General features: G+C 37.8%; 1 protein-coding gene across 1 annotated transcript in view; it reads right to left on the bottom strand.

The window, feature by feature from the left end:
• Positions 1-25,075, bottom strand: part of TK2 (thymidine kinase 2) — a 38,173-nt gene extending 13,098 nt beyond the window's left edge. Inside the window, exons 1-6 of the mRNA XM_074286548.1 lie at positions 24,580-25,075; positions 20,165-20,202; positions 17,501-17,575; positions 8,505-8,558; positions 3,348-3,437; positions 1,540-1,613 (exon numbers count right to left, since the gene is read on the bottom strand). Of these exons, the coding sequence (XP_074142649.1) occupies positions 1,540-1,613; positions 3,348-3,437; positions 8,505-8,558; positions 17,501-17,575; positions 20,165-20,202; positions 24,580-24,802 (554 nt within the window). The 5' untranslated portion in view covers positions 24,803-25,075. The remainder of the gene's footprint in view (positions 1-1,539; positions 1,614-3,347; positions 3,438-8,504; positions 8,559-17,500; positions 17,576-20,164; positions 20,203-24,579) is intronic.
• Between the last annotated feature and the right edge of the window lie 1,605 nt (positions 25,076-26,680).

The raw sequence follows: 26,680 nt of genomic DNA, 5'->3' as shown, positions 1-26,680 counted from the left end.
CGATTTCAGTAAGAACTTCAGGTAGGAAGGAAGCAGCTGCCCATCATAGATGGCATTGAAGGGCTCTTGCTCCAGGTTGGGGCGGGTCTCAATGACTTTGGTGGGACTACAAATCAAAGAATCTATGATCTAAGTTGAACACCGGCTCTCTTTTCTTCATCAAGAATTGATTAGCAATTTTAGGGAATCACATGGTCCATGAAAACAGGTTATAATCAGGCAACAAGGATTTATTTATTAAGCACTTACTACATGCCAGGTAGAAATGCCAAGTTCTGGGGATACAAAAAAGATGGAAACAAAATAACTACTTTCCAGGAGCTCCAATTCAAATGGGAGAGAGAATATACACATCATGGATACTAGTAAGAGAGATGCAGGGCAATGAATCTCAGAGGGCAATGACTAGCATTAAGAGGCGATGGGAAAGATTTCCTGGAGAAGGTGGAATCTTGGCCGAGGCACCAAGAAAGCCAGGAAGCAGAGATGAGAAGGGAGAGGATTCCGAGTATGGAGGATTATAATTAGGAGGACCTTTAAGATTATCGAGTTCAATGTTTCATCTTAAAAAGGAGGAACCATGGGTCCAAATGAGGGAAGTATTTTCAAAGTTCATAGGATCCTAGTATTTCAGAGTTGGAAGGATTCTGACAGGTGACCTAGTTCAAGAGTTCTTAACTTGGGGACCAGAGACTGACCTTCCAAGGATAGAAAGATTTCATGGAGTCCATGAAACTGTATGGGTTTAAAAAACAAAACAAAACAAAACTCATACCATATTTCTTTATACTGGCCTCTAACTAAATTCAACAAATCCTTCAATTATTTAAAATAGAATCTGAGAAGCCCACAGGCTTTACCAGACTGCCAATTTTGATCCATGACCCCAAAAAAGTAAAGAACCCCTTATCTAGTTCAACCTCTTGCTTCATAGAAGGAAAGAAGTCCAGGAGCTAGATGTTGTTGAACCAGGATCACCCCGGTTTGATAGGTGGAAAAATCTGGGATTTGGACCTAAGTTTTAGGATTCTACAGTCAAAGTTCTTTATCATGGAAGTATTGGGGTTAAAACACTAGGGCTTTAACGTTGTCATCTCTTGTCTTAGGTTTTGAGGTTAAAGAAGTTCCACCAGACTTTCCAAAGCATATTAACTTTGCGTTAGAGATCACCCTTAATTCTACATATGAAGACTGTGAAGGTCAGAGTCAGGAAGTGGGTTTCTATGTTGACAGAGTGAGAAAGTAGCAGAACAAGGGTTGGAACATAGCACTTCTGACTTAAATACAGGTTTTGACTTGACCACAGTCTCCCAAGCAAATAAACAGCCCAGCTAGGGTTTGAACCCAGGTCTTCTGATAATAAAAACAGTTCTCTTTCCAATGTATCTAAGACAAATAATTGTTTTAGATGAAAATTATAGTCAGCACCACACATCCCATAGATACTCAATAAATCTGTTGAATGAATGAAGGGGGAAAACACTTTAACAAAAATTATTCAATGGTTATTTTTAAAAATCAGAAAACCAAGAACTATACCTTTTATACAAATTTTCTACAAAAATATATTTGGCACTGTGAATTGACCGCTCCATCATCCGCACTGGTGAAATCTACAGGAAAAAAAAAAAAAAAAAGTGGCTCGCTAGTTTGTACTTGATGTGGACAAATAGTATGAAACACATAGAAACCACTTCTCTTCATTCTCTATTCTGTATGTCCCACTGTTATATTTGAAAGTTAATGTAAAATGAGAGACAATCATCCTAGCACGATCAATTTATTAAACTAGCAATAATTAATAAATAGGGCCTCACAATGATCAAATACCTCAAACTCAAAGTGTTTACTAGCCTTCACACTATTTGGAGGAATAGAAAGAGAAAGACAATAAAATTGGCTATAGGGTAGACAGCATCAGCCGGCTAGCACCCACATAGGGCTCACCAATAATTAAGAAATGTTCACTATTTTATGGGATACATCTGCCTGCCTCTTGTAATATGTGCTAAGAAATCAGAACTACCAGACTCGTCTCCTTGGAAGAGATAAAAATTGCCCTAATTGCACAAGGTTAGGCAAGGACAGACATCTTTTGGGGATGGTAACAAGTTAACTTGTAATTTTAAATTAACTCAGAGGGAAAGTTGAATTCCTGAACTCAATTGAAAGACATAGAAAAGTAGCTTTATGCAGATGCAGATTCAATCATAAAATTAATACATCATAAAACCAGTCACAGTATTGTTTGTTACTGTGTACAAACTGTACAAACAATATAGTAGAAATTTGAGATAATATCAACTTTGATCTTTTCACACCTCTGAGGAAGACCCTGACTGTCTCCACCCTCATGGCTCCAGGTGGTAATTTTCTCTTCATCGTCAGATTTCCCCAAGATGGTGGTTAATGAGGTAATGAATTTCCCAAGGATTTCCATTTTCATGGTTGAAGGAATTGACTTCAATGGAAACCACCATTCATACTCCATAGAGAGAGTGGAGGAGGTGATTTCCTTTCCTACTTCTAGCTTTCTCGTTTCCCTTCCAAAAACATTATCTATATTAATTAATGAATGTGAAAGACAGAGAAATCACCTCCTTCTACTTTCTCTAAGGACTATCTTGAGTTTCTCTTCCTCTTTCCTGGAACTTTAAAAATATTACTTGAGAAAAGTTAAATTCAGATTTGCAAAAACAAATAAAGGATTTATTTTCCAAGAACACATATATGAGCCTGTACCTTACTCTAACTATTAATTATTATAAAGGAGCAGTTAACCCAACCATGGGAAGAATCATTCACATTCATTCTTTAGCATGGATAATGTTCTTGGACAGGGTCAAAAGACAGACAAAGTCAGAGCTGAAGGGGATCTTAGAATACAGAATGTCAAAGCTGGAAAGTTCCTTTGATCAGAAAATGTCAGAGCTGAGCAGTAGAAGAGATAGAAAGGACTCTAAGATAAGGGGAAAAGCTAGAAGTAGGAAAGGAAATCACCTCCTCCACTTTCTCATTTTTCAGATGAGGAAACTGAGGCCCCCCCAAAAAAAGATAGGACCTGGCTTCATATAGCTAATAGGGCCAGAACTAGAACTAAGATCTTCTTTCCAGTCTAATGGGCAGATTTTCTACTATACTTTGGTGTAACCCAATAAACTATATGTAAGAATTTCTTCCTGCTTAAAAAAAATGAAAATAAAAGTTCCCTAAAATAGCTTATTCTTAAAGAGTTCTACTTAAATTTACAGGGAAAAAAATAAAAAAAAGAAACAAAGAAAGAGAAGGGACGGACGGAGAGAAAGAAAAAGGAGGGACGGAGGGAAAATTAAGCATGTGAAACCCACCTGAGGCTTGGTGTGCTGGTCCAGCATAGTAAGCTGCACATAAGTCTGAAAGGTTATTCCCCATCTTGAGGCATCCTGATACATCAAGCCCTAGTATAGAAAGGGAGACAAAGATTTCAATTATATTACAGATTTAAAAAAAAAAAATGACAAGTCCCCAGAATTTAGGGCAGAACAGAATCACACTTGAGATTTTACAAAGAAGGAAACTAAAATAGGAGAAATGTGTCCACCAAAGTCGTACAGCCAGCAAGGAAGACAGCTGGAAAATAAAGCCATATCCTGACTCCAAATCCAAAGCTCATCCCATGGCTTTAGATGAGTCTTTCCTCTTCTGAGAGAGGCAAAAATAACTGTGGTTCTCCAACTTTTTGGTCTCCTACCCTTTTACCTTCTATCCACCTAAATAACTGTTGTATGTGTAAGTGATACGGAGAGAGCATCAGGAAGTTCTTGTTCATGAGTTCAAATCTACCCTTAGACAATTATTAGCTGTGTGATCCTGGTCAAGTCACTTAACACTGTTTGCCTCAATTTCCTCATCTATAAAACAAACTGGAGAAGAAAATAGCAAACCACTCTAGTATCTTTTCCAAGTAGGATTGATGGGGGTTGAGGTCCCTTTAAGATTCCTCTCTGACTGCCCATGGCTGACCTTGATTCACAAATCCTGGTCAAAAGCACCCTTTTGAATACCCAGGCCCAGCCCCACTATCAGCTCAGCTTCCCCAGCCCTCACCTGATCTGAGCTAACTGAAAATCCCACCAAGAACTTGGGGGTACCACCCATCATCTTCTAGGTATAAAAGAGGTGAGCCAGAGCGCTCTCTTTGCAGGAGCCCTCCCCGCCAACACATGGTATCCTTCCAGCCATGTAGGGGTTCCTGCACACCCAGCAGCCACCTCTGGTCCTGGTGTCTTTCTAACTGAGCTTTACTTCCAAATTCCTACAATAAACCTTTTTCAATCTAGGTTTTCGGGCCTGTAAATTCATTTACAGGGGACACTGCACCTCATGGGATTATCTTACTATCTATGCACCGAGAAATAGGATTCCCCCTTTCCTTTCCCTCATTAGGATCATAAAGAGTTGGACGTAACTGAACAACAATCTACTGATACTTAATATAAGAAATTAAAACTGATAAAAATGTATTCATCAAAAATTATAATAAACTCAATATATGTTAATATAATTAGCTATTTAATGAAAAACAAGTATACTTCCCAAAACAAAAACTTTGGTGAGAAGACTGATATTCTTTTTACATATTTTTGTAAATTTACTTGCAATCTATTTTAACGGAAGACAGCTGGATCCTCAAACTGCTTCTGCATTCAATCTGTTGTGATATGCTGTTTTGGTCGGAACATGCAAAGAAAATCTAGCCTCACACAGACAAGCAATCAGGCAAAGGAATATTTTAATAGACAATTAATGTCTTAGTAATAGCATGATGATAATTTTTGAACTAGAAGCCCCCAAAAGGATCCCAAGGATTTCCAGGGGTCTGTAGACTATGCTTTGAGAACTCCTGTGATAGGAAGAGAAGAGCCAGATCCAGAGAATTCTGCAGCAGAAGACATAGGCATACTGTCACATGTGAAAGAAAAGATAAGATCTTCTTTGGGGGAGATCTATAACAAACAGATCCAAATACTGGAATAGACTTGAATCCTCTTCCTGTTATTGTTCAGTCCTGTCACTTCATAACCCCATTTGGGGTTTTCTTGGCAAAGATACTACAGTGGTTTACCATTTCCTTCTCCAGCTCATTTTATAGATGAAGAAACTGAGGCAAATGGGGAAGTGATAAGCCCGGGGTTACAAAGCTAGGAAGTGTCTAAGGCTGGATTTGAATTGAGGAAAATGAATTTTCCTGACTCTTGGTCCAGATTCTGTACAGTGCGCCTAGATCTGATGTTCATAAGTATACTCCCTCTCTCCCTACATATACCCCTTTAAAATCAACTGCACAAGACTGATGTATAAAATCAACTGTAAGCCCCTAGCAGTGAACTCTTGACTTCTATGGAAACTTCCTGGAGTACTGTTTTAATTTTTTTTTGTCTGGAGGTTTAATCATCTTGGGAACTGCTTTTACCTGAGGTACTTGTATATAATGAATACATTTTGATTAAAGAGAATTTTTTAAACCAATTGCATACAAACAAGGTGGGAGAGCTAGGGTTGGATAGCTATTAACAATAACAACAATAATAATAATAGTTAATATTTACATAATCCTTTAAGATTTGCAAGTTGCCTTATATAGACAATAATAGCCAACATTTATATAGCAAACACTCTACAAAGTGTGTTACCTGTTTTACCCTATTTGATCTCCTCATAATGGTCTTGTGAGGGGGGTGCTATTATTTCCATTTTATGGATGAGGAAACTGAAAATGACAGGAGTTAATTGATTTACTCGGGTTCACACAACTAGTCTCTGAGGCAGAATATGAACTCAGGATTTTTGGATTCCAACTCCAGCCCTATACCACCTAGCTGTGGGTTCACATTAAAAAAAAAAAAAAAAAAACAGAGGGTTCCAGGAATTATAAGCTCAAGGAGTCAAATGTGTGACAAATATGTGAGTTCATTCAGCCATAACACAACCTAGCTCAAAAATCTATAGTTCTCTGTTGCCTTTAGAATAAAATACAAACTACACAATTTAAAACCTTGCACAATATGACTCTAAACTATCTTTCCAACTTTACCTCATGTATCTATCCCTAACATACATTCATACATACACACACACTCTCCATTCCTGCCAAACTGGACTATTTATTATTATATAAATTTACTGTGTCCTACCTTCAAGCATTTGCACTTGTTATCCTCCATGCCTGATACATACTCCTTTCTCATCTCTGTCTATTGAAATCCTTCTTTTCCTTCAACTTCTTGCTCAAACCAAGTCACCTCCTTCATCAAGCCTTTCCTGATTCCCTCCAGCTAAAAGGGGTAACTGGAAAAGTTATCTGAATGTCTCCTTTGTACATTCTATCAAGTATACTTTAATATACTTTTAATACATTTTAAAATGGAGAAAGGGCCAGTGGGTTTTCTCAGATATTGCTAAAGGGGTCTAGGATACAAGCAAGGTGAAGAACATCTCACTTCAAATGATCTCTCAAGACCTATCCATGTATCTATTACTATTCAAGCCCTAACTTAATAATAATAAAGGCCCACATTTCTATTATGTTTTAAAATAGATTTTTCCCAAGACAACTCAGGAACCTAGTAGTAGAAAGTATGTTTGTTACTCCCATTTTCAGATGGCAAAAGTCAAATTTATTGACTAGCCCAGGTCACTCAGCTAGAAAGCAGTAATACATTTCTGTAATGGGTTGAGGGTCAGACTAGACAATCCCTGAGGACCCTTCTGATTCTACAATTCTAATTGCACAGCAACAGTCATCATGTAAAATTTTCTATGATGATTCTTGATTATATAAAACAAGGTGGGGAAGGATCTGAAAATGAAAATAACCTTTCCCCAAACCCACAGGACCAAGACTATTCAGTGACTAGGAAATACCTATCTGGGCTGAAAGGAATAGACAGGGCAGAGGTCAGAGAAAGACTTGGTGAATTCAATTAGGAGACAATCTTCCCTTTGTAATTGCCAGCCAGTAACCATCCAATGGTTTTCTGGTAGTAAGCCCAAAGGAAGAAAGTCTGCAAGTCTCTGTCTCTCTCTCTATTCCCCAGTTCTTTAGCTCCCTGTCACCAAGGCAACACAGGCAGGATTGGTTCTGGCTTCCTTGGAAAAATTTTCCCTCTACATATGCCCTCTCAGAAACTCCAACTGTCAGAGCCAACCACAGGATCAGAGAATTTTAAAGCTAAAAGAGATTTAAGAATACTAGAGTTATATGGGATCCTATATAAAACCTGAGAACCACAAGGTACTTTTAAAAACAGAATATTGGAGTTAGAAGGGCCTTAAGGGCTCCAAGGCACATTTGAACTATAAGGGACTTCAGAACACAGAATGTTCAAGCCCAAAGGGCTTTTAGAAAATAAAATGGCATGAGCAATATCAGAACAGGAATCTTCTTTTGTTTTTCTTTTGTTCTCCATGGGGAGGGGGGAGGCAAGGAGGGAAAGAAGGAAGATTTTTGGTCATTGAAAAAAATTTAAAGAAAAAACTGTCAAAGCTGAAAGTGATGTTAGAACATAGCATGTCAGTGCCAGCCCAGATCACAGTGATTAACTAGTTCCATCTTTTCATCTTGCTGTGCAGATAAGGCTAGGTCCATAGAGATGACTGAACTTGCTCAAAGTTTTACAAAAAAAGGTTAAAATCTTCTTCATTTAAAAAAAATAAAAACCTAAGCCTTAGAGTTTTGAACTTCATCTTTTCCAGGCCAGAAATCCCCCACAAAATCCATGATTCTCTATTAAAGAAAGATGGATTGGGGAGCAGTTAGATGACGTAGTAGGTAAAGCATCAGTCTGGAGACAGGAGGACCTGAGTTCAAATTCAACCTCAGACATTTGACACTTACTAGCTATATGACCCTGAACAAGTCCCTTAATCCCAATTTCGTCATCCCCATGCCCCACAAAAAAAAAAAAAAAACAAAAAAACAGTTATGGATTTTAATTCATATTATCTCTAAATAAGCAACTAATAACAGCTGCAAAAGTTTTGCAAAGTAATTGGCTTTTGTTGGGGTTTGGGGGAGTTGTTTGTTTTTTTTAATAAATATGATCTCTTTTATCCTCACAACAACCCTGCAAAGGAGACTGACTATTATTATTGCCATTTCACAGAGAAGGCAATTGAAGCAGAGAAAGGTTACGTGACCTGCCCAGGATCACACAACTAGCTGAAGCCAGATCTAACCTCTGATGTCAGATTCTAGGTGCAGTGTTCAAACTGACCTGCCATCTAACTGCAAACACGAAACTGTGGTTTTTCAAAATGGGCAGCTTATTTTGCTTCCTGCCCTTCCCTTCACCCCTGACATTCCCAAATTAATCATGGGTAGAATTGTGCCCAGCAGCCTCTATCTGATTCCACTGTTATTTTCATTCAAACATCTCATAGTGTCCTGAGGCACAGCCATGAAAGATGACTATGACGGAGATGCTCCAGCCTCCAGGCTAGCAGGCTCCCCACAGTTCACTCACCAGAGGATTGTGGCCACGGACATTTCTCCATTTAGGGACGGGTTCTGTCAAAACCTGGAAAATGAAAAACAGAAATTAAGAATCACCAAAAAATAAAAATAAAAAAAATCACAGATCTGGAAAAGGCATGACAGAATATTAAGTATATTATATATATGTAATAATATATATTAAGCATATACTTATTATATGCTTGTGCATTGATTAAAGTCTATGGGTTTTAGTACAAGAAATGTTCACACCCAGAGCAAAGAATATTAGAGCCAGTAGAGACTTTAGGGACTCAACCCCTCATTTTGGAAGAGGAAGAACTGAGACCCAGAGAAGGGAAGAGAAAGAATGAGTAGCCAAATCCAGGCTCTTCCAAATTCAGTCTTTCTGGGCTTCTGTATCTTCAGTTTGTCCATCTATGCCATACAAGAGCAGACATCCACTTGGGAAGGATCCCCTGAGGGCCCTGTTCTTGCTAGGAGCCAATCAAGACAGAGTGGTCTCAAGGAGTTTAAAACCTTAGCAGGGGTTCATCTGATCCCCACACAAATAGACAACAACCATGAAGTCAGTTAACACCATTTCATTCACCAAGCAGCCAGCCGATGCATTAGATATTCAAAGAACTATCATCGTAAATCCTGGGATATAAACAAAACAGTGCCTGACCTCAAGGAGCCTATATTGTCCTGGAGGACAATAATTCTTCCTCCCGATGGGCAGAATTGGCAATCTCCACTATGTCCCAGCTGACCACACTAGAGACTTCAGGGAATTTCCAGGGAGAGACTCTAACTTCACTCTCGATGGGACAGCTCTTTCACCCTGTATTGTCTGGTCTATGTCGTCCTATGGACACATTCTCTCATTCTAGTTTTGTTAGTGACTTGGAGAAATAGATTTCTTTGCTTAAAAAAACACCACATGAAGATTTTTGGAACACCCTGTATATCCTGCTACAGTATTTCTACCTTCAATTATATATCACTAAATTCAGATTCCATCCTACATAACAGACACACAGATTTGCAGCTGGGAAGAATCAGAAAGGACATGAGACCAAGCCCTACTCTTTCCCTCTTGAATTTAGTACACAAGAGGAGCATTTTGCACATCTCTGGTTCTCTTTGAGAATGAATGTCAAACAATAACTGTCCACTAGCCTCCGTATAAACATCTAAACTAAAACATTTACAAAACAGAACTCATTATCTTCTCTCTCCAAAGTTCCCCCCCCTTTCTAATTTTTTTCTGTCTCAGATCCAACAATTCAGTGTAATCTTTGATCCTTCACACTCCCTTACTCTCCATATTCAATAAATTATCCAATATGTGAATCAGTTACATCAAATAAATGGAAATAGATTCCTATGGCACTATATTGTTTTGGGTTTGTTTTTTTTGTTATTCAGGAATGTCTCATCATGATCCTATAGACTTCAAGTTCATGTTAAATGTTTCCATGATCCCATCTATCCATCTTATCCTCTGCCATCCCTTTCTCCTTTTGCCTTCAATCTTTCCCTATATCAGAGTCTTTTCCAATCAGTTCTGTCTTCTCATTATGAGAAGTAATGCCCATCCAACTAAGCTAGAAAGATAAATTTGGGCCAGTTATTGAGAAAAATTCATATTATACTATTATAATAATAATTAATTATTAATTGTGATACATCCTTTTATTCCTCATCACATGCTCCCTACCTAACCAGAAAATCTAATTTCAGATTAGAGCATAAACAGAATCCACTCTGGATAAGCCTTTGCTTGAGGGAAGAACCCTCCCTTCTCCTTGATCCCCTCCCATAGAGTTTCTTGCAATCCATGGAAAAATTAGCCAGAAAGGTCTGGATGGAAATAGTTTTCCCTTTAGAAGCCTTTAGGCTGCTGAGTCTCATAATCAAGCCATATTCTCTCTAGGAAGAGCTGAAGACTTTTAGCCCATCTTTATTAAATCTTCACCAATTAGGGCTGACTTAGTTTCTCTTGTCAGAGGATTTCCCTTTTAAAAGGTACACATTTGATTTAAGGCATTTCAAGGAGAATCTTAACAACCTTGGTTATAGAGTAAACTGATCATCAATTTACTGATTATTACCTAGTCTAATTAATAAATTGATTATCAATTACACAGGAACTCTGCCTCTTGGGGTTTTTATTCATCACATTATGAAGGCTAAATAGAGGAGTTTAAATTTTTTCCTTGAGACAACAGGGAACCACCTGGGGGGTGGATTAAATGTATATTTAAAGAAAATAAATCTGACAATGTATAGAAGAGATATGGTGGTGAGATAGCTGTGACAGGGAGACCAATCCAGAGGCTGATTTAGTAATCCAGGTGAGGTGAGAGGTAACGAGGTCCTGAACTGAACTGGTAGCTATGTGTATGAGTAGGCATAAGGACTCACATACAAGGGAGGTCATGGAAATAGAAACAGAAAGACTTGACAATTAACTGAACATATATGGTGAGGGGGAATGTGGAGTCAAATATAGAGGGGAAGCTACAAACCTAAGGAAGCTGAAAGGTTAATGGCGCCTTCAGTAGAAATAATGAAGTTTGGAAGAAATTTGGCTTAGGGGAAAAGATGAGTTCCGTTTAAGATACACAGAGTTTAAGATTTTGAAATGTCTAATAGGCAATGGGTTTTGATTTGAAATGTCCAACAGGTAATCCAGTTTGAAGTGTGCTATAGACAATTGGTGAGACAAGACTGAAGCTCAGAAGAGAGACTGCAATTATAGATACATACATATATACACTGACAAATAGATATAGATGACAGGGAGATGGTAGAAAGATGGGTAATGGAGATAGAAACCTCTATCTCCCTATAGATATAAATATAGATACACATACACATATTCACATATATATAATGTATATTTATATTTATCATCTATATCTATTGCATAGATATATCTACATCTCTGAGTTATATGAAACCCATTAAACAGATGTACTGAGAGAAGAAGGCCCAGCTCAGAACCATAGGACATACCTATAGTTAGGATGCACGATATGGATGTGATCCAACAAAGAAGATAAAGAAGGAATACCGACAGGTAGGAAAATTAGGAGAAACCAGTGTCAGAGAAACCCAGAGAGGAGAGAATATCCAGGAAGCAAGGAATATCAACAAATGAAATCTGTAAATTGAGATGTATAACAACTGAGAAAATGCCATCAAATCAAGAGATTGCTGAAGCAATTTTTCATGACTATGGATAGCTTTGCCTTAATAATTTCCTGTTCATATCCTTTGACCATTTATCAATTGGGGAATTGATTTGATATGAAGCCTTTATCCAAGATATTTATTGCAAATTTCCCCTCTAGTTTTGTGCTTTCCTTTTAATTTGGGCATTTTTTGCAAAATCTTTTTATTTTACATAATGAAAATTACCTATTTTATATTTTGTAATGCCCTCTATATTTTCTTTGGTCCTAAATTCTTCCCTTATCCATAGATCCAACAAATAAACTATTCCATGCTCTTCTTTACTTTGTATGTTTTGTATTGACTTATTTGTGTACTTATTTGTACTCCACACCCCCCTCCAGTAAGTTCCTTGAGAGTTGGGACAGCTGTACCTTTGTTCTTGTATGCCCAATGCCAAGCACAGTGCCTGACCCACCATTGGAACATATATGCATTAATGAATTTTACAAATTAGAAAATTGAAGCCCATTAACTTGTTCAAAGTTCTAAAATAAGTGGTAAAGTCATAATTCAAGCTCCTCCCACTATAAACTTGCTGTGCCCAGAGCACAACAGATAGCAGTGGGAATGATTAGGCTGCCATTATGCCTCCCCTAAGGGGATGGAATTCATCTTCAAGTTTTTCTTCCTTTCCTCCTTTAGTATTTTACTGGGCACGACATACACCTACTGAGATCAGAAATATTGTGAGTCAATGACTATTTATCCCATTAGGGTACAGTGCCTTTTAAAGTACCAGTTACTCTCGTCATACTCAGGAATATTTCTGGGAATGGCCTCAGGCTTTGCCATTAATATATCTCCCAAGAGAATTCTGCCTCTCACTGTGCTCTAGTCTCAGTGTAGGCCTGTTAGCACAAGGAGAGTTGACTAGCTGAACTGTAGCTGGCAGCAATTTTTAGCAACAGGTTTCTTAGCTCCTTTCCCCTGGGGAACAATGAATAAATAAAGCACTTTTTATTTATCTAATGTCTATCAAATAGGGTTGGAATAGAGTAGAAAGTCCTGGAGGTAGCAAGGAAAGAAAGTCTACAAGCATCTGTTCATTAAGGCTTACTATATGCCAGGGAGTGTACAAAAAGAAGTAAATGGCCCCTGCCCTCAAGGAGTTTACAATTTAACAAGGGACTCAGCATGCAGACAAATATGATCAAAGCAAGCTATATGCTATATAGAAAATAATTAATAGAGGAAAGGTACTGGAATCGAAAGGGCTACAAAGCTTGTAGAAGATGGGATTTTAGGGAGGACTTGAAGGAAGTCAGAGAGGTCAGTACTCAGAGGGGAGAAGGGGGAGCGTTCTAGGCATGGGGGACAACCAGAGAAAATGCTTGGAATAGAAGGATGGGGGAGACTGGAAGCGGGAGCCCCATCATGAATAATCCATGTAGCACATAAAAAGCTGAATTATGGTAGCAGCCATGTAAGTGGAGCAGGAAACATATACCCAGGGATGTTTTCAAAGTTTAAAAAAAAAAAAAAAAAAAAGACAAAATGAGATGAGTTAACAAATTAGCTAGGAAGGGTGAGTGTGGATTCAAACTCTGGGAGTTTGAATTCCTCTGGATAACTGGAAAGATTGGTGGAGTCCCTCACACTAAAAGTGAAGAACTAGGGAGAGCAGGAAGATGATGAGTACTGGAACATGGGTTTGAATACCAGCCCCTGAGGCTATTACATATTACTCTTGGCTTTCAAGGGTCTCAGTTTCTTTATCTGTAGTAATACTACTGAGGTAAAATGGATAGTATGCTGAACCTGGAGGCAGGAAAACCCAAGTTCAAATATGGCTTCAGACACTTACAAGCTATCTGATCCTGAGAAAGTAAGCCCCTGTTTTGTCTGTTTCTGCCTTTGGAAAATGAAGATAATATGGGGTTAGGTACACTGCACCTCTGTGATGTGAAAAATCTGCATCAAATGTTTTGACTCTCTCTTCGTACCAGAAAAGAAATCTGAATTTTTTTTCTTTTTCTTTTGTTTACAGTATATCTTATTATAAAATTCAGATTAAGTATTTGGTCATATTTTAACTTTTAAAAAAGAAACTGCTTTTTATGGTATTAAAAGATAAAATATGTTGATACTATAAAAAACTCTGCATATATTTTATGCATTTCTGAGTTTTTAAATTTTTTATATGTCATCAGCAGGCCTTCAAGTATCATCTGTGGCTTCCACAAAACTCCGAAAAACTTCCCATTTAATTTCTTATGCCAACCCACGATATATCAAAATCAAGATGGTCATGTCATGATGTGGAAAAGATAACCCTGCCTCCCAGAAATGTCCATGAGTATAAAAAAAAGAAAAATTTTATAAAGTATTCTGCAAATCTTAAAGCACACAGAGATGTTAGCTATTATCTGTAAAATGAGGAGGTTTGACTCATTGGCTTTTGAGATCCCTGCCAGTTCTACGTCTGCGATCCTACAAACTCCTCAAGCAAAGCAAGAAGTTAAGTGAGAGCAGAGATTAAGCATCCTTGTTTTTCAATAGTTTGGGGATTTTTTTTGGAGAGGATGAAGTTATGGAGCAGTAATTTCATCCATAGAGAGAATTCCTCTGACACAAAAGAGCAATTCACTAGTAGACTGGAGCCTTAAAGGATTAACTGCATTGTGGGTCAGAGGGGTCTATCCTCACTTGAACTCAGTGTTTTCTGATGCTGAAGCTGGCTCTCTATTCCCTACACACTTCAGCTTCTCAGCCCACAGCCCCAGAAAAAAAATCACATTTACTGTTATATTCACAAAGCAGAGCCAGAGAATCCTCTTCTTTGAGGCTTATGGAGGCCATCATCAGGGTTTTACAAGGTATAATGTTGTCCAGTTGGGAGGGAGGAGGATGGATAGAGCTCAGGATCTAAACTCTTCTACATACCATCTGTGTAACTCTGGGCTATAACTTTCTTCTTCTAGGTCTGTTTCCCTCATTTGCAAAGTAAAGGTGTGGGGGCTAGTGAATTGATATCTAAAATTCTTCCAGCTCTACTGTTCTATAATCCCACTAGATGAGAGTGTGGAGGGAATTTATTTTATGCTGGGGAAGAAAAGCATCCATTTTGAAGAAATCACAGAGCCACTGAAGTCTTTAAAGAATGCTAGTCACTTCACTACCATTTGCCTTAGTTTCCCCAATTGTAAAAATGGGGATGATAAATAGCACCTGTCTCCCAAGAATGTTGTGAAGATCAAATAAGATAATAATTGTAAAACACTCAGCATAGTACATATAGTAAAACATATAAACTAGTTATATATATTACATAGTTTACTATAATTTCAATAAACATGTAAACATCCTATATAATTTATATGTGTGTGTGTGTGTGTGTGTGTGTGTGTGTGTGTATAGTTTTGATATAAACTGTCCCCCCTGATCTTTGAGGTGAAGGGTTGTAAAGGCTCTGAATCAAAACCCCTCCCGGCCTTGGGGAAGGGCTCCACCCTCCTGTTTATAGGAGAAACTCCCAGATAAGTAACCTCCTCCTGAGGGGCATAATCACCATCTTCTATTGAAAGGTCCCCAGCTCTGGGACAAAAAAACCCAAATAAAATCAAATGTTGTATGCCCAAACCTTTGCAAATAATCCAAACAGGATTTTGCCTACTAAGAAGGCTGTTTTCTTAGTGTAATAAACCCACTTTTTGCCACAAATCTCACACCTTCATTCACTGGGGTTTGCAAATTCTTTTGCAAAGTCTGCGGACTGGCTAGGGGACCCCATTGTTGTCAGGAGACCTCTCAACCCTCATTTCTCACACCTCAACAGTTTACTATATAGTTTCTATAAACATGTAAATATTGCCTATATAATTTATATAAACATATATACTATATAGTTCTATATAGTTTCTACAAATGTGTAAATATGTCCTAAATAATTTATATAAACTATGTAGTTATACATACTACATAGTTTATTATATAGTTTCTATAAACATGTAAAATGTCCTATATAATTTATATAAATTAAGTGATTATACATACTATATAGTAAACTATGTAGTATATATAACTATATAGTATCTATAAACATGTAAATATTTCCTATATAGTTTATATTAACATGTAAACTATATAGTTATATGTACCTCAAAGTTTACTATATAGTTCTGTATAGTTTCTATAAACACATCCTAAATAATTTATATAAACCATAGTAGTTATACATACTATATAGTTTTATATACAATATAGTTTACTATATAATATTTATAAACATGTAAATATTTCCTATATAATTTATATAAACTATGTAGTTACATGTACTACATAGTTTACTATGTGGTTCTATATAGTTTCTATAAACATGTCCTAAATAACTTATATAAACCATAGTAGTTATACATACTATATAGTTATATATACTATATACTTATAATAGTTTCTATACACAAGTAAATATTTCCTATATAATTTATATAAACATGTAAGCCATGTAGTGATACATACCACATGATTTATAAATAATCTATATTTACACAGTAAAATATAGAGAAACATTAGTTATTATAATTATTGTTATTAAAATGACACCACCTACCTCCTAGGATTGTTGTAAGGATCTGGTGAGGTTAATATTAATAAGCACTTTGCAAAACTTTAAAATGCTACATAAATTCTGGTTATTATTATGTCATGTTTTTCTTTCCAAGGTGACAGAAATCTACACACAAACACTTTGGGGATCCATGGACCCAAAATTAAGAACTCCTGATTTAAACAAAGTGCTATTAGAAATCTGAGGACGGAGAAGTTACATTCACCTGTGGAGAATGGGGAAAGGATCCAGGAAGGCTTCACAGAACAGGTGCCACTGAAGTGGAGCCTCAAAGAAAAGGAGGGAAACCAACAGGTGGAGATGGAGGAAAGCCTAATCCAGGCTTTGAGAAAAAGGTACAAACAAAAACCAAGAGGCAGGAGAGAGTGAGATAAGAATGGGGACAGGAAGCAACATAGTTTGAGTAGAATGCAGAATGTCTCAAGATTTCAATGATGATTATAATAATAATAAAAGCCTTCAAGACAGAGACCTAGCAGAAAAGATCTAGGAACGGGACAAAGCAGCTTTCATCCCTGTTGCCTTGTCTGCTGTTGGACTAAAGATTATTTCAGCAAACCTACAGAGGATGAATTCCTGTTTTAATGCTTGTGGTTGATTACAAAAAGAAATTTTATCCATCTATGGAACAGTCCATAGAACATTAAATATTTTTAAAATATCAGAGACTTATCCCAAGACATATTTCTATCTGAACCTTTGAACATAATAAAAATGAGAAAATAACAACAAAATAATAATGATAAAATAACACGATTTAGCCCCAACTAAAATCCCTTCTTCTACAGGAAACCTTTCCCAAGTTCTCTTGAATCTAATACCTTTAATTTGTTAATTATTTTGTCTTAATCCTGTATAAATGGTTTGTACACATTAGTTTTCTTGTTGTCTCCACCATTAGATTGAAAGCTCTTTGAAAGCAGGGGTTGTTTTTTGTCTCTTTTTGTATTCCCAAGGCTTGGCACAGTGCCTGTCAGGTAGTGGGTACTTAATAAATGCTTACTGACTAATTATAATGCTGACAACAACAGTTCACATTTATGGGGCTTGAAGGGTTATTTTGGAAAAGTTCTATGAAAGACCTTGAATGTTAGATCCTAACTAGACCTTGGAAAACCATGATGCTTTCACAATTGCCTCGTCCCATTAGACTCTCTCAGCTATATCTCATACTTCTCATACAACTTTACACAATATTTCTGTATGAATACCTCAATGTCGGTCATCTTAGAAAAGTAGTCCAGGCATGTTGTTTTCCCACTCGCGATATTACCTTCGATACAGATCTGATGAGAGATAAATTGTTATTAGATATTAGACCCAGAAACCATTATGGGGATGGATGGGAAATAGAGCCATGGGGTCAACTCTTACTATAAATAACAACTATAACTTCAATAGTTTAAGAATTCCTGTTTTCCTCAGTGTTCCTATTCCTTCCATGGAAGCAGAGAGAAATCCTTTCATGCTTAGGAGATTCCTATGAGCTGATGTTAAAAATCATCCACTTGTGGCCAGCCCTTTAGTGATGAGCCTTCCCATACTTAGACAGTCTGGTCCTCAGATCAAAGATATACCTAGTCCATCCAGGAGCTTTTCCTACATGGCAGGCTGGCCCCAAGCTAGTGCTGTGCTAGAGAAGCCTTCTTGCACCCAGGGTCAGAATGGGAGGGGGGCTTACACGAGGGCTTTAATGGAGTAATAATAGCTATCATGCAATGAATGTACTGTCATTGCAATGATTAGTTAGCAAATAATGCATTTGTTTTCACAAACATAAGCAAACAAAAACCCTGGGAGGTAGTTGCTGTTACTTTAATAATAATAAGCAAACTGATGTTTGTATTTACATTGATTTATTCATGGGTTTAAATTCTCAGAATGCCCCTGGGAAAGAGTTAGGAGAGAAATAGGATGATAATGCTGATGCTGATGTTAACTGTTAATAACTCCCAGAGATTTTAAAGCCCTTTATCACCTTCCATTCTTTATCATACTTTATCACATTCCCTTCTTCTCCCACTTTACTCTCCTCCATGTACCATAGTAACAGTAAGAATGACACTGCCCTCTTTCTCATTTTTTACACAAGACACTCCATTTCCTGACTGCATTTTCACTGGCTGTCTCCCAGGCCAGAAATGCTTTCCCCCCCCCCCCCTCTTTCTGCCTCCTGGTTTCCTACAAGTCCTTCCTAAAATCTTACTTGTACCAAAAAACCTTTACCAGACTCCCTTAATCATCCCAATTGCTTCAAATTTAAATTAGTTGTTTTTTTTTTAAATGGAGAAATCACTAGAGCACCAGCCTCAGGCGGATCCGAGTTTAAATCTGGCCTCAGACACTAAGTCTTAGACCCTAGTTAAGTTACTTAATCCTAATTGTCTCCAAATTTGGGGGAAGAGGGGGGAGGGCAATTCTTTACCCTTCTGTGATTATCTCCAATTTATCCTATTTCTCTCTTGTTTGTATCTAGTTATATGAATGTTGTTTCCTCCATTAAATTATAGATTCTTAAAATCAGGATTGTCTTTGCCTTGCTATGCAATCCCAGTGCTAATCTCATTATTTGGCACACAGTAGGAACTTAATAAATGCTTGTTGATGTGACTCAACCTAGAAGACTTAAGGTAACAGACATTTTTTTCAAACAACTCTGATAGGCAGACAGTATGAAAGGATTATGACTTCCATTTTTGAAAATGAAGAAATTGGGGCTCAAAAAGGAATAAGGGTCCTAGAAGATCACAGATTTCAAGCTAAAAGAGTTCTGGTCCAACCCCCTCATTTTTCTGGATAAGCCTCAATGTCAGTTTGTTATCAGTAGATCCAGGCCTACTGCCAGAGTGCACTGCTTCCCCACCTTTATGTGCTTTCTGCCTTTTGAGAAAGACAAAGGTGAAAAATAACTCTTAAGTATCCAAGCAGCTCTGCTATAAAAGTGAGAATATGAGGGTATTAGTAGTGGTAATAATAATCCTGGCTAGGATTTATGTATCACTATAAGGTTAGCAAAGTGTTTTACAAATACCTCACTATTCTCACAATTCTGTAAGGCAGATGCCCATTTGGCAAATGGGGAAATTGAGGCTTAGGTCAAATTAACTTGACCAGAACCACATAGTTAATAAGATTCATTCTCTTTTTTTTTTTTTGAGGAAATCAGAGTTGTGATCTGCCAAGTGTCATACAACTACAAAGTATAAAAGGCTGAATTTGAATTCAGGTCCTCCCCACTCTATCTATTATATCACCTAGCTCCCTCCCTAGTAAGTTTTAGAGAGAAGATCTGACCTCTGGACTTCCTAAATTCAAATCTAACTCTGTTCTAATCAACTTCCTCTAATACAAGATGTCAATTCCACAAAGTCTTAAAAAGTAAATCTCGTGTTTCATCAAATATTTTATAATCATTTTCATCAGTATGACATTTAAACTTGGACAATCTGGTTTCTATCCACATTTCTAAGCTTATTTCACATTATTATGCTCCAGACAAATTGACTCAAACAGTCCACTTCTCCTTGCATGGTCTCCCGTTTGGAATGTATTCTCTGTTCACCACCACCTTTGAGAATACCTCTGAGCTTCCTAAGGGAAGTTTGACCCCCCCCCAATTCCTACCCAACCTCTGCCTTCATTAAAGTTCTCCCCCTCCTTAAATTCTCTAGGATTTACTTCTCAGTGTTTACTTTGTATTTCCTTCAATACAATTACAAAGTCCTAGATGGCAAAGCCTTTCTTGTTTGTATCTCTACATCTCTTCTTCACAGTAGGCGAGTAATAAATGTATGTTACCCTGAATTACAGTCGTAAAAATCTCAAGATAAAACACAGACCCACAATAGAAGGTATGCATATAAATAAGTACTTACCACTGACTTTCGGTCCCTTTCATTTTTCTCATGCTTATCTAAAAAAGAAAAAAAAAAAAGAGGCCATTATTGAAATAGTTATTTCAAGGAGACTAAATATCACTATATTGGGGTTTATCCTATTATTTCATGAAGTCTACAGAAATGAGATAGCTAAGTGATGCAGTGGATAGAGCACTGGTACTGGATTCAGGAGAACCTGAGTTCAAATTCAGCCTCAAACACTTACAGGCTGTGTGACCCTGGGCAAGCCACTTAACCCATGTTTGTCTCAATTTTCTTATCTATAAAATGAGTTAGAGAAGGAAATAGCAAACCATTCTAGTACTTTTGCCAAGAAAATCCCTAATGGGTTAATAAATGACTGAATTGAAATGGAGACTGAAATAACTGAACAACACAAAAAAGAACATGAGAATTTTTAAGTCATAAGACTATGAATGCAATTGAATCACTTAGAACCTCTCAGAGTCACTGTTTCCTCATAGTAAAATTTGTAAAAATGTGTGCCCTCCCTCACAAAAAAAAAAAACAAACAAAACAAAACAAAACAAAACAAAAACCAACAATTGCTAAAGCCAAGGAGAATGTTTTATAAACTTTAAAATGCAATGGAATTATCCTAAAGAATTTTGGGCTGGAAGTCAAAAGATTAGGGACTAAATCAGCCTATGTGACTGTGAGCAAGCCCTTTAACACTTGTGGATCTCAATTTCTTAATCTGAAAAATGAGTATAATATTTGCCATCAGGAAAATGCTCTGCAAGTTGCAAAGATCTTCATAAGTCAGCATGAACCATTATTATCATGTATTATTGAAATATTAGACTTTGAAAGTGGAGGATAGAAGGCCTACAATGCCATGGTCCTTGGGGTTGCAGAGAGTTGGACATGACAACAACAAATTATGAAAGTAATAATAATAAAATTCACTTCCTGTATCAAAATCTTGGAAAAAATATGTAAAACTATACATAGCCTTCCATGTTCCAGCATGGCCTTCTTGTTTTTGTTTGACTCTGTCACCCCATTTGAGGTTTTCTGGGCAGAGATAACAGTGATTTGCCATTTCCTTTTCCAGCTCATTTTACAGATGAGGAAACTGAGGCAAACAGGGTAAAGTGACTTGACCTGGGTCACACAGCTAAGAAATGTCTGAGGCTGGCATTCTAAGTACTATACCACCAAGCACTTTGCACTGCTTTACAGCTCAGGAGGAAAGGTTACTTCTGAAGACTCCCTGACCCACAGAAAACTTTTGAAGCCAGAATTTAAACAGACCAGTGACTGAAGCAAAAAAACAAAAAAATGCTTCAAAAGAAAGAGAAGCGTGGAAATAATCCTAAAAGACTGCCAAATGGTGATTAATTACAATCCATCTTGCTCCAGGAATACTGGACCATGAAATACAGCTTCATGGAAATAACCGTGATTTAGAGTCCCAGATCTCAAATCTTGGATCTACTAACTTACTGTGTGTTGATCAAGTCATTTGATCCCCCTCAACCTCATTTTCTTCACAAATAAAATGAAAGTGTTAGACTATATGAGACCAAAATCCCCTCTTCTCTCCCCACTTAGAGGCTGAGAATCATGGATATAGAATGTCATTATCAATTTTCTTTTTTTAGGTTAATTTTGCTTAGCTATTTTTCTAAAGTACAAAGGAGAGTTCAATGGAGGCTTTGTATTAGGAAATAACTAGGCTGCAAAAAATATAAGACATCCAAAAAGCTTTTAAAAAATATAAACAAACTAAAGAGAGTTTTACCATTCAATAAACATTTAATAAGTACCTACTGTGTGCAAGGATCCATTCTAGGCACTGGAAATACAAAACTATATATATATATTCAAGCTATATTACTCTTCTCTTCAAATTAGATAGTATCTGGAAAGTGCTTACTTACTACAGTGCCTGGCACACCTTCACCCAATTCAATAAGTGAACTTTTGAGTGGAGAATAGAAAAAAAAAGTAATTATTCTTATATTTATATGGTGATTTTAATTTTTACAAAAAGCTTTACATACTTCACATCATTTGATCATAAAAGACTAAGTAGATAAAAGTTATTATTATTATTATTATTATCCCCATTTTATAGATGGGGAAAGCGAGGCTCAGAAAGGAAAAATAACTTAGCCAAAATAATACAAATAGCATATAAAAGAGCTGGGACTCAAGCTCAGCAGTCACACTCTAAAATATAGTGTTATTTGTACCACACAGTATTCATTTTAAACCAAAGTCAAATTTGTTTAACATAGGAAAGTCATCTTTGTGACTACTGAGTATATTCAAAAGGGCACTGGGACAAAAATCAGGTAATTGGGCTTCCAGCCCCCAACTTTACCACTTGGAACTTTGGAAAACTCAACCACATTTTGTCATCTGTACAGTCAGCTTTACAGTTAGAAGATAACAAAAACAGGAGAAGGCATCAAGTATATCTAATAAATTCTGAAATATTTAGAGAAGGCATGGACAAGAATTGAGGAGGATAAAAAGACAAGGAAAGATGGCTATATACACTCAAAAGGGTGCATCCTGATCAATGGAACAACTATAATCTAAATAATTTGGCCTAGATACAACAGGAAATGGGTTCTATGTTGGGCATCAGACACTTATTAATTGTGTGATTCTGGGAAAATAACTTGACCTCTGCTTGCCTCAGTTTCTTCAACTGTAATATAGGAATTATAAATGCATCTACTTCCCAGAATTGTTCTAAGAGTCAAATGAAATAATATTTGTAAACTTATCAGAGCACCTGGCACATAAACACTATATAAATGCATATTTCTTTCTTCTTATCTATGTAATTATACACAAATCATAAAACCTCAGCCTCCTATCACCATCAATAAAAACAGGAAGAGAGGACTGCACAGTCCCTAAGGTTCCTTGCAACACTAACATTCTACATTCAACACAATACTAATGGATACTATTTTCATAGTGCTTTAAGATTTGTGAAGCACTTTCTGATGGGGTACCGCTTCTAGGCTAAATATAGCAATAATCCTGAGGCCCCCTGACCTTAGAGTTCTATTGTTCTTATAATCTGTCTGTCAATGATTCTAAAATCTCCTGGCTTTAGGAAAACTATAGTATAGTCCTACAAACATTGCTGACAGTCAGCTAAACAAGGCGGTGGTCCGTGATAACCAAGTACCTGAGATAATAATGAATAGATTACCCTTCAAACCCACCTGTAAGCCATAAAATTAGTAAATAAATAACAAAGTTCTGGTCTCTATAACTTCTATAAATTTTTCTTCTTGCTCCTGGTTCTTTGCTAAATCCTTTTGGAACTTAGCCCACTTCAATTAGTCTTACTTTAGCAGTGGTTTTTCCATTCCGCTTTGCGGTATCTCCCCTAACTTTTCCCCCTTACAGCTCTTTTAGGGTGCTAAGCCCCTTTCAGGATTTAGCCTGCCAGCTAAAGATACACCCCCCCTCCTGGGGTGCTCCCTTTCTACTGGGTAATTGTACCTTCCACCGAGGAGCTTGTCTTTCATATGCTCTTCCACTCTATTTCCTATTTATTATTCCCGGTGTCCGTTGTATCCCTTCCTTTTGTCCATAACCTATTCCCAATAAAATCCACTTTTCGCCAAAGACAATGGCCATTGTGAATTCTTCACCTGACCGTACTCCAGCTTTAGGTACCTCCCATCATCTGGTGCCAAACCCCACATCACAGATCACATCCCTTTCTATATTACTTCTTCTCGTCCAAATAAAAGCGCTCTGAAGTAGGTTTCTACAAACTAGCCCAGGTTAAATGACTTGTCTGAAACTAGACGTGTCGGGCTTTCATTCTAGGGCTCTGGTACTCTATGCTCCCACTCAGCGTTTCTTATAACACGAACATTCGATTTTCTGCCGGTGTGTATTCCAATGTCCTTTCACATCTATCTGTGTACTACATCAATGTACCAAAGGCCCTTTCAGCTCTAACAAGCCTCGCTTCCAGTATTTTTACAGCTCCAACATTCCAAGTTCTAACATTGTATTTTCAGAGGCCTTCTGCCCGAGTTTTAAGGGCCCTCTCAGCTCCAACAAGGCATGTTCTACAGTTTCTCCCAGCGCTAACGTTCTATATTCTGACGTCTCTTATACCTGATACTCTCCCGGTGTAACGGCTTATAACAATGGCGTTTCCAGGTTCCTACATCTCTAATATTCTATGTTTTAACGTCTCTTATATCTGTGACACTCTAATCCTGCTCACTGCGCGCTCATTTCCAAGTTCCTTCAGCTCTGTACCATTCTATGTTCTGACAATGTGTTCTAAGGGCCCTTTCCAGCTCAAATCCACAAAGCAGAGAAAGCCTGGGGTCTTCCTTAGCGCAGAAGGGGGGGGGGGGGAAGGTTACAAAGAGCAAAACAAACAGGGGGTTTACCCATGGGCCAACCACTGGACGGAGCGGGCTGCAGCTGCCCCTCGGAGCCCGAAGCCATTGTCAGCCCCGGGGGGCGGAGGTGCAGATGCCGGACCGGAGAGGCCAGGGGGCGGGGCCTTCCGCCGCCCGGTGCAGGTGCTAGGCCGGGTCCGCGGGGCTGCAGCCCCAACCCGGGGCAGGGGGGCCTCAGCAGCAACCGGACCCACGCGCGCACTGGCACCATGGAGCCCTGGCAGTGCGGCCAGCACCGCGTAGACGAGCCGCCGGCCTTCGGTGCTTCCGCAACAGTCTCCTGACGCCGGCTTGGCTTCCTGCGAGGGGCTGGCGGCGGATGCTGCAAAGGACCCAGCCCTCGAATGGCAGCGGCCCGCCGGCCGAGAGGCGGGCTCTTAAAGCCGCACCTCCCAATCTCATCAGCTGGAGAAAAATCTAGCTCGGACTTGCCTGCCGCCCAAAGCTCTATAGTTGGTTTTGTTTTGTTTTTCCACCTAAAAGACACGCGAGATGCTTAGCTTCAAAACACCTGGTTATGTAAATTCAGGAGAAAAACCCAAAGACGGAGAATTAAAGGAACACATTTAGGACCCTAATTCCGCTACAGCCCCGCCCCTCACCTCCGTCTTTCTGGGCTGAACTAGATCTGACGTTTTCAAACGTAATTACGTTACGGATCCCTTCGGCAGTCTGTGAAGAATATTGATTCCTTTACAAGCTCTTACTAAATGCTTGTTGATTATGAAGAGCACTGTTTTTAAATGCATAAAATAAAATGCAGAGCATTGCGTAGGAGAATCAAGTCAACAAACATTTATTAAGCTCTTTCCATACAAACCAGGCACGTGCTAAGTAAGTCCTGGGGATACAAGGAAAGGCAAAAAACGGTCCCTGCCTCACATAATGGGGGCCGAGGTGAGGCTTGGGTGGGAGAGGGTATAATGAAATATAGTTATCAATTTTTTTAACCACGCAAGCTCCGGGCAGTTAGGTGTCAGGACACGCTTAACACTGCCCAGCTGTGTGACCCTGGGCAAGTCACTTAACCCCAACTGCCTCAGCAAAAAAAAAAAAAAAAACAACCACAACAAAAAAAAAAAACCCAAGTTCACGTTCTAGACGATCTTTGATTCTTTTATCCTAAGAGAATAAGGGCTCTTTCCAAAGACAGAAGCCCAGCCTTTTGACTCAGAATAAACCAATCTGATACAATTCGTCACTCCTGAAACATTTCCGAATAGGAACTTTTCACAAGTTGGCACAGTCACGTAATAAGCATGCACTTGTATGCAAAGTCCTGTGCTAGACATTTGGAATCCCAAAGTTTAGTTAGAACACAGTCCCAATTTTATAGCAACTCTTTTTGTAGCAAAGAACTAGAGGTACCTACCTGTCAACTAAGAAGCAGCTGATCAACTTGTGAGATGTGAATGTAAATGGAATATTGTTGTACTATAAGAAATGAGGAAATTGACAGTTTTGTAGAACTCTAGGAAATATGAAATGATGCAAAGTGAAATCAACAGAATTAGAGAATAAGGTATTCAATAATAGCAACATTATAAAGAAAAACAACTTTGAAATACTTGAGGGATTTCAACAATGTGATGACTGGACAGAGATTTGATAATGAAGTAAGTTACCTGCTGACATTGAGGTGATGGACCCAAGTTGCAAAATGAGACATAATATTTTTGGACATGGCAAAATATGGACATCTATTTTGCTTTGTGATGCTTATATGTTACAAAGGCTTTATTCTTTTGATGGGGAAGAGAGAAAAATTATTTGAGTATTCTTTTTATTGTATTTATTATATTTTTAAAGAATTATTTAATAAAGAATTTATTATATATTATACATATATATAAAGAATATATTATATATATTTTTAAAGAATTTAATAAATTTTCTTCATTGGTGGAGATTATTCAATGCTCTGTCTCTGTGTTAAGGCCAACATTGTCTAAAGCTAAGGAGAATAGAGATCTTTTTGATTTTGGATTCCTGTTTCAAGATGCCCATATTTTCCTCAGAAAGGTCTTTAAAGACAAAGAAAGACTGGGAAGAATCTAACATGTAGATGACCTAATACTTTTCTCATTTC

The sequence above is a fragment of the Sminthopsis crassicaudata genome, chromosome 2 (genome assembly GCF_048593235.1).
Source record: "Sminthopsis crassicaudata isolate SCR6 chromosome 2, ASM4859323v1, whole genome shotgun sequence".
Taxonomy (NCBI): Eukaryota; Metazoa; Chordata; class Mammalia; order Dasyuromorphia; family Dasyuridae; genus Sminthopsis; species Sminthopsis crassicaudata.
The sequence above is the reverse complement of the archived record's forward strand: the minus strand, read 5'-3'. Positions and strand labels throughout refer to the sequence as shown.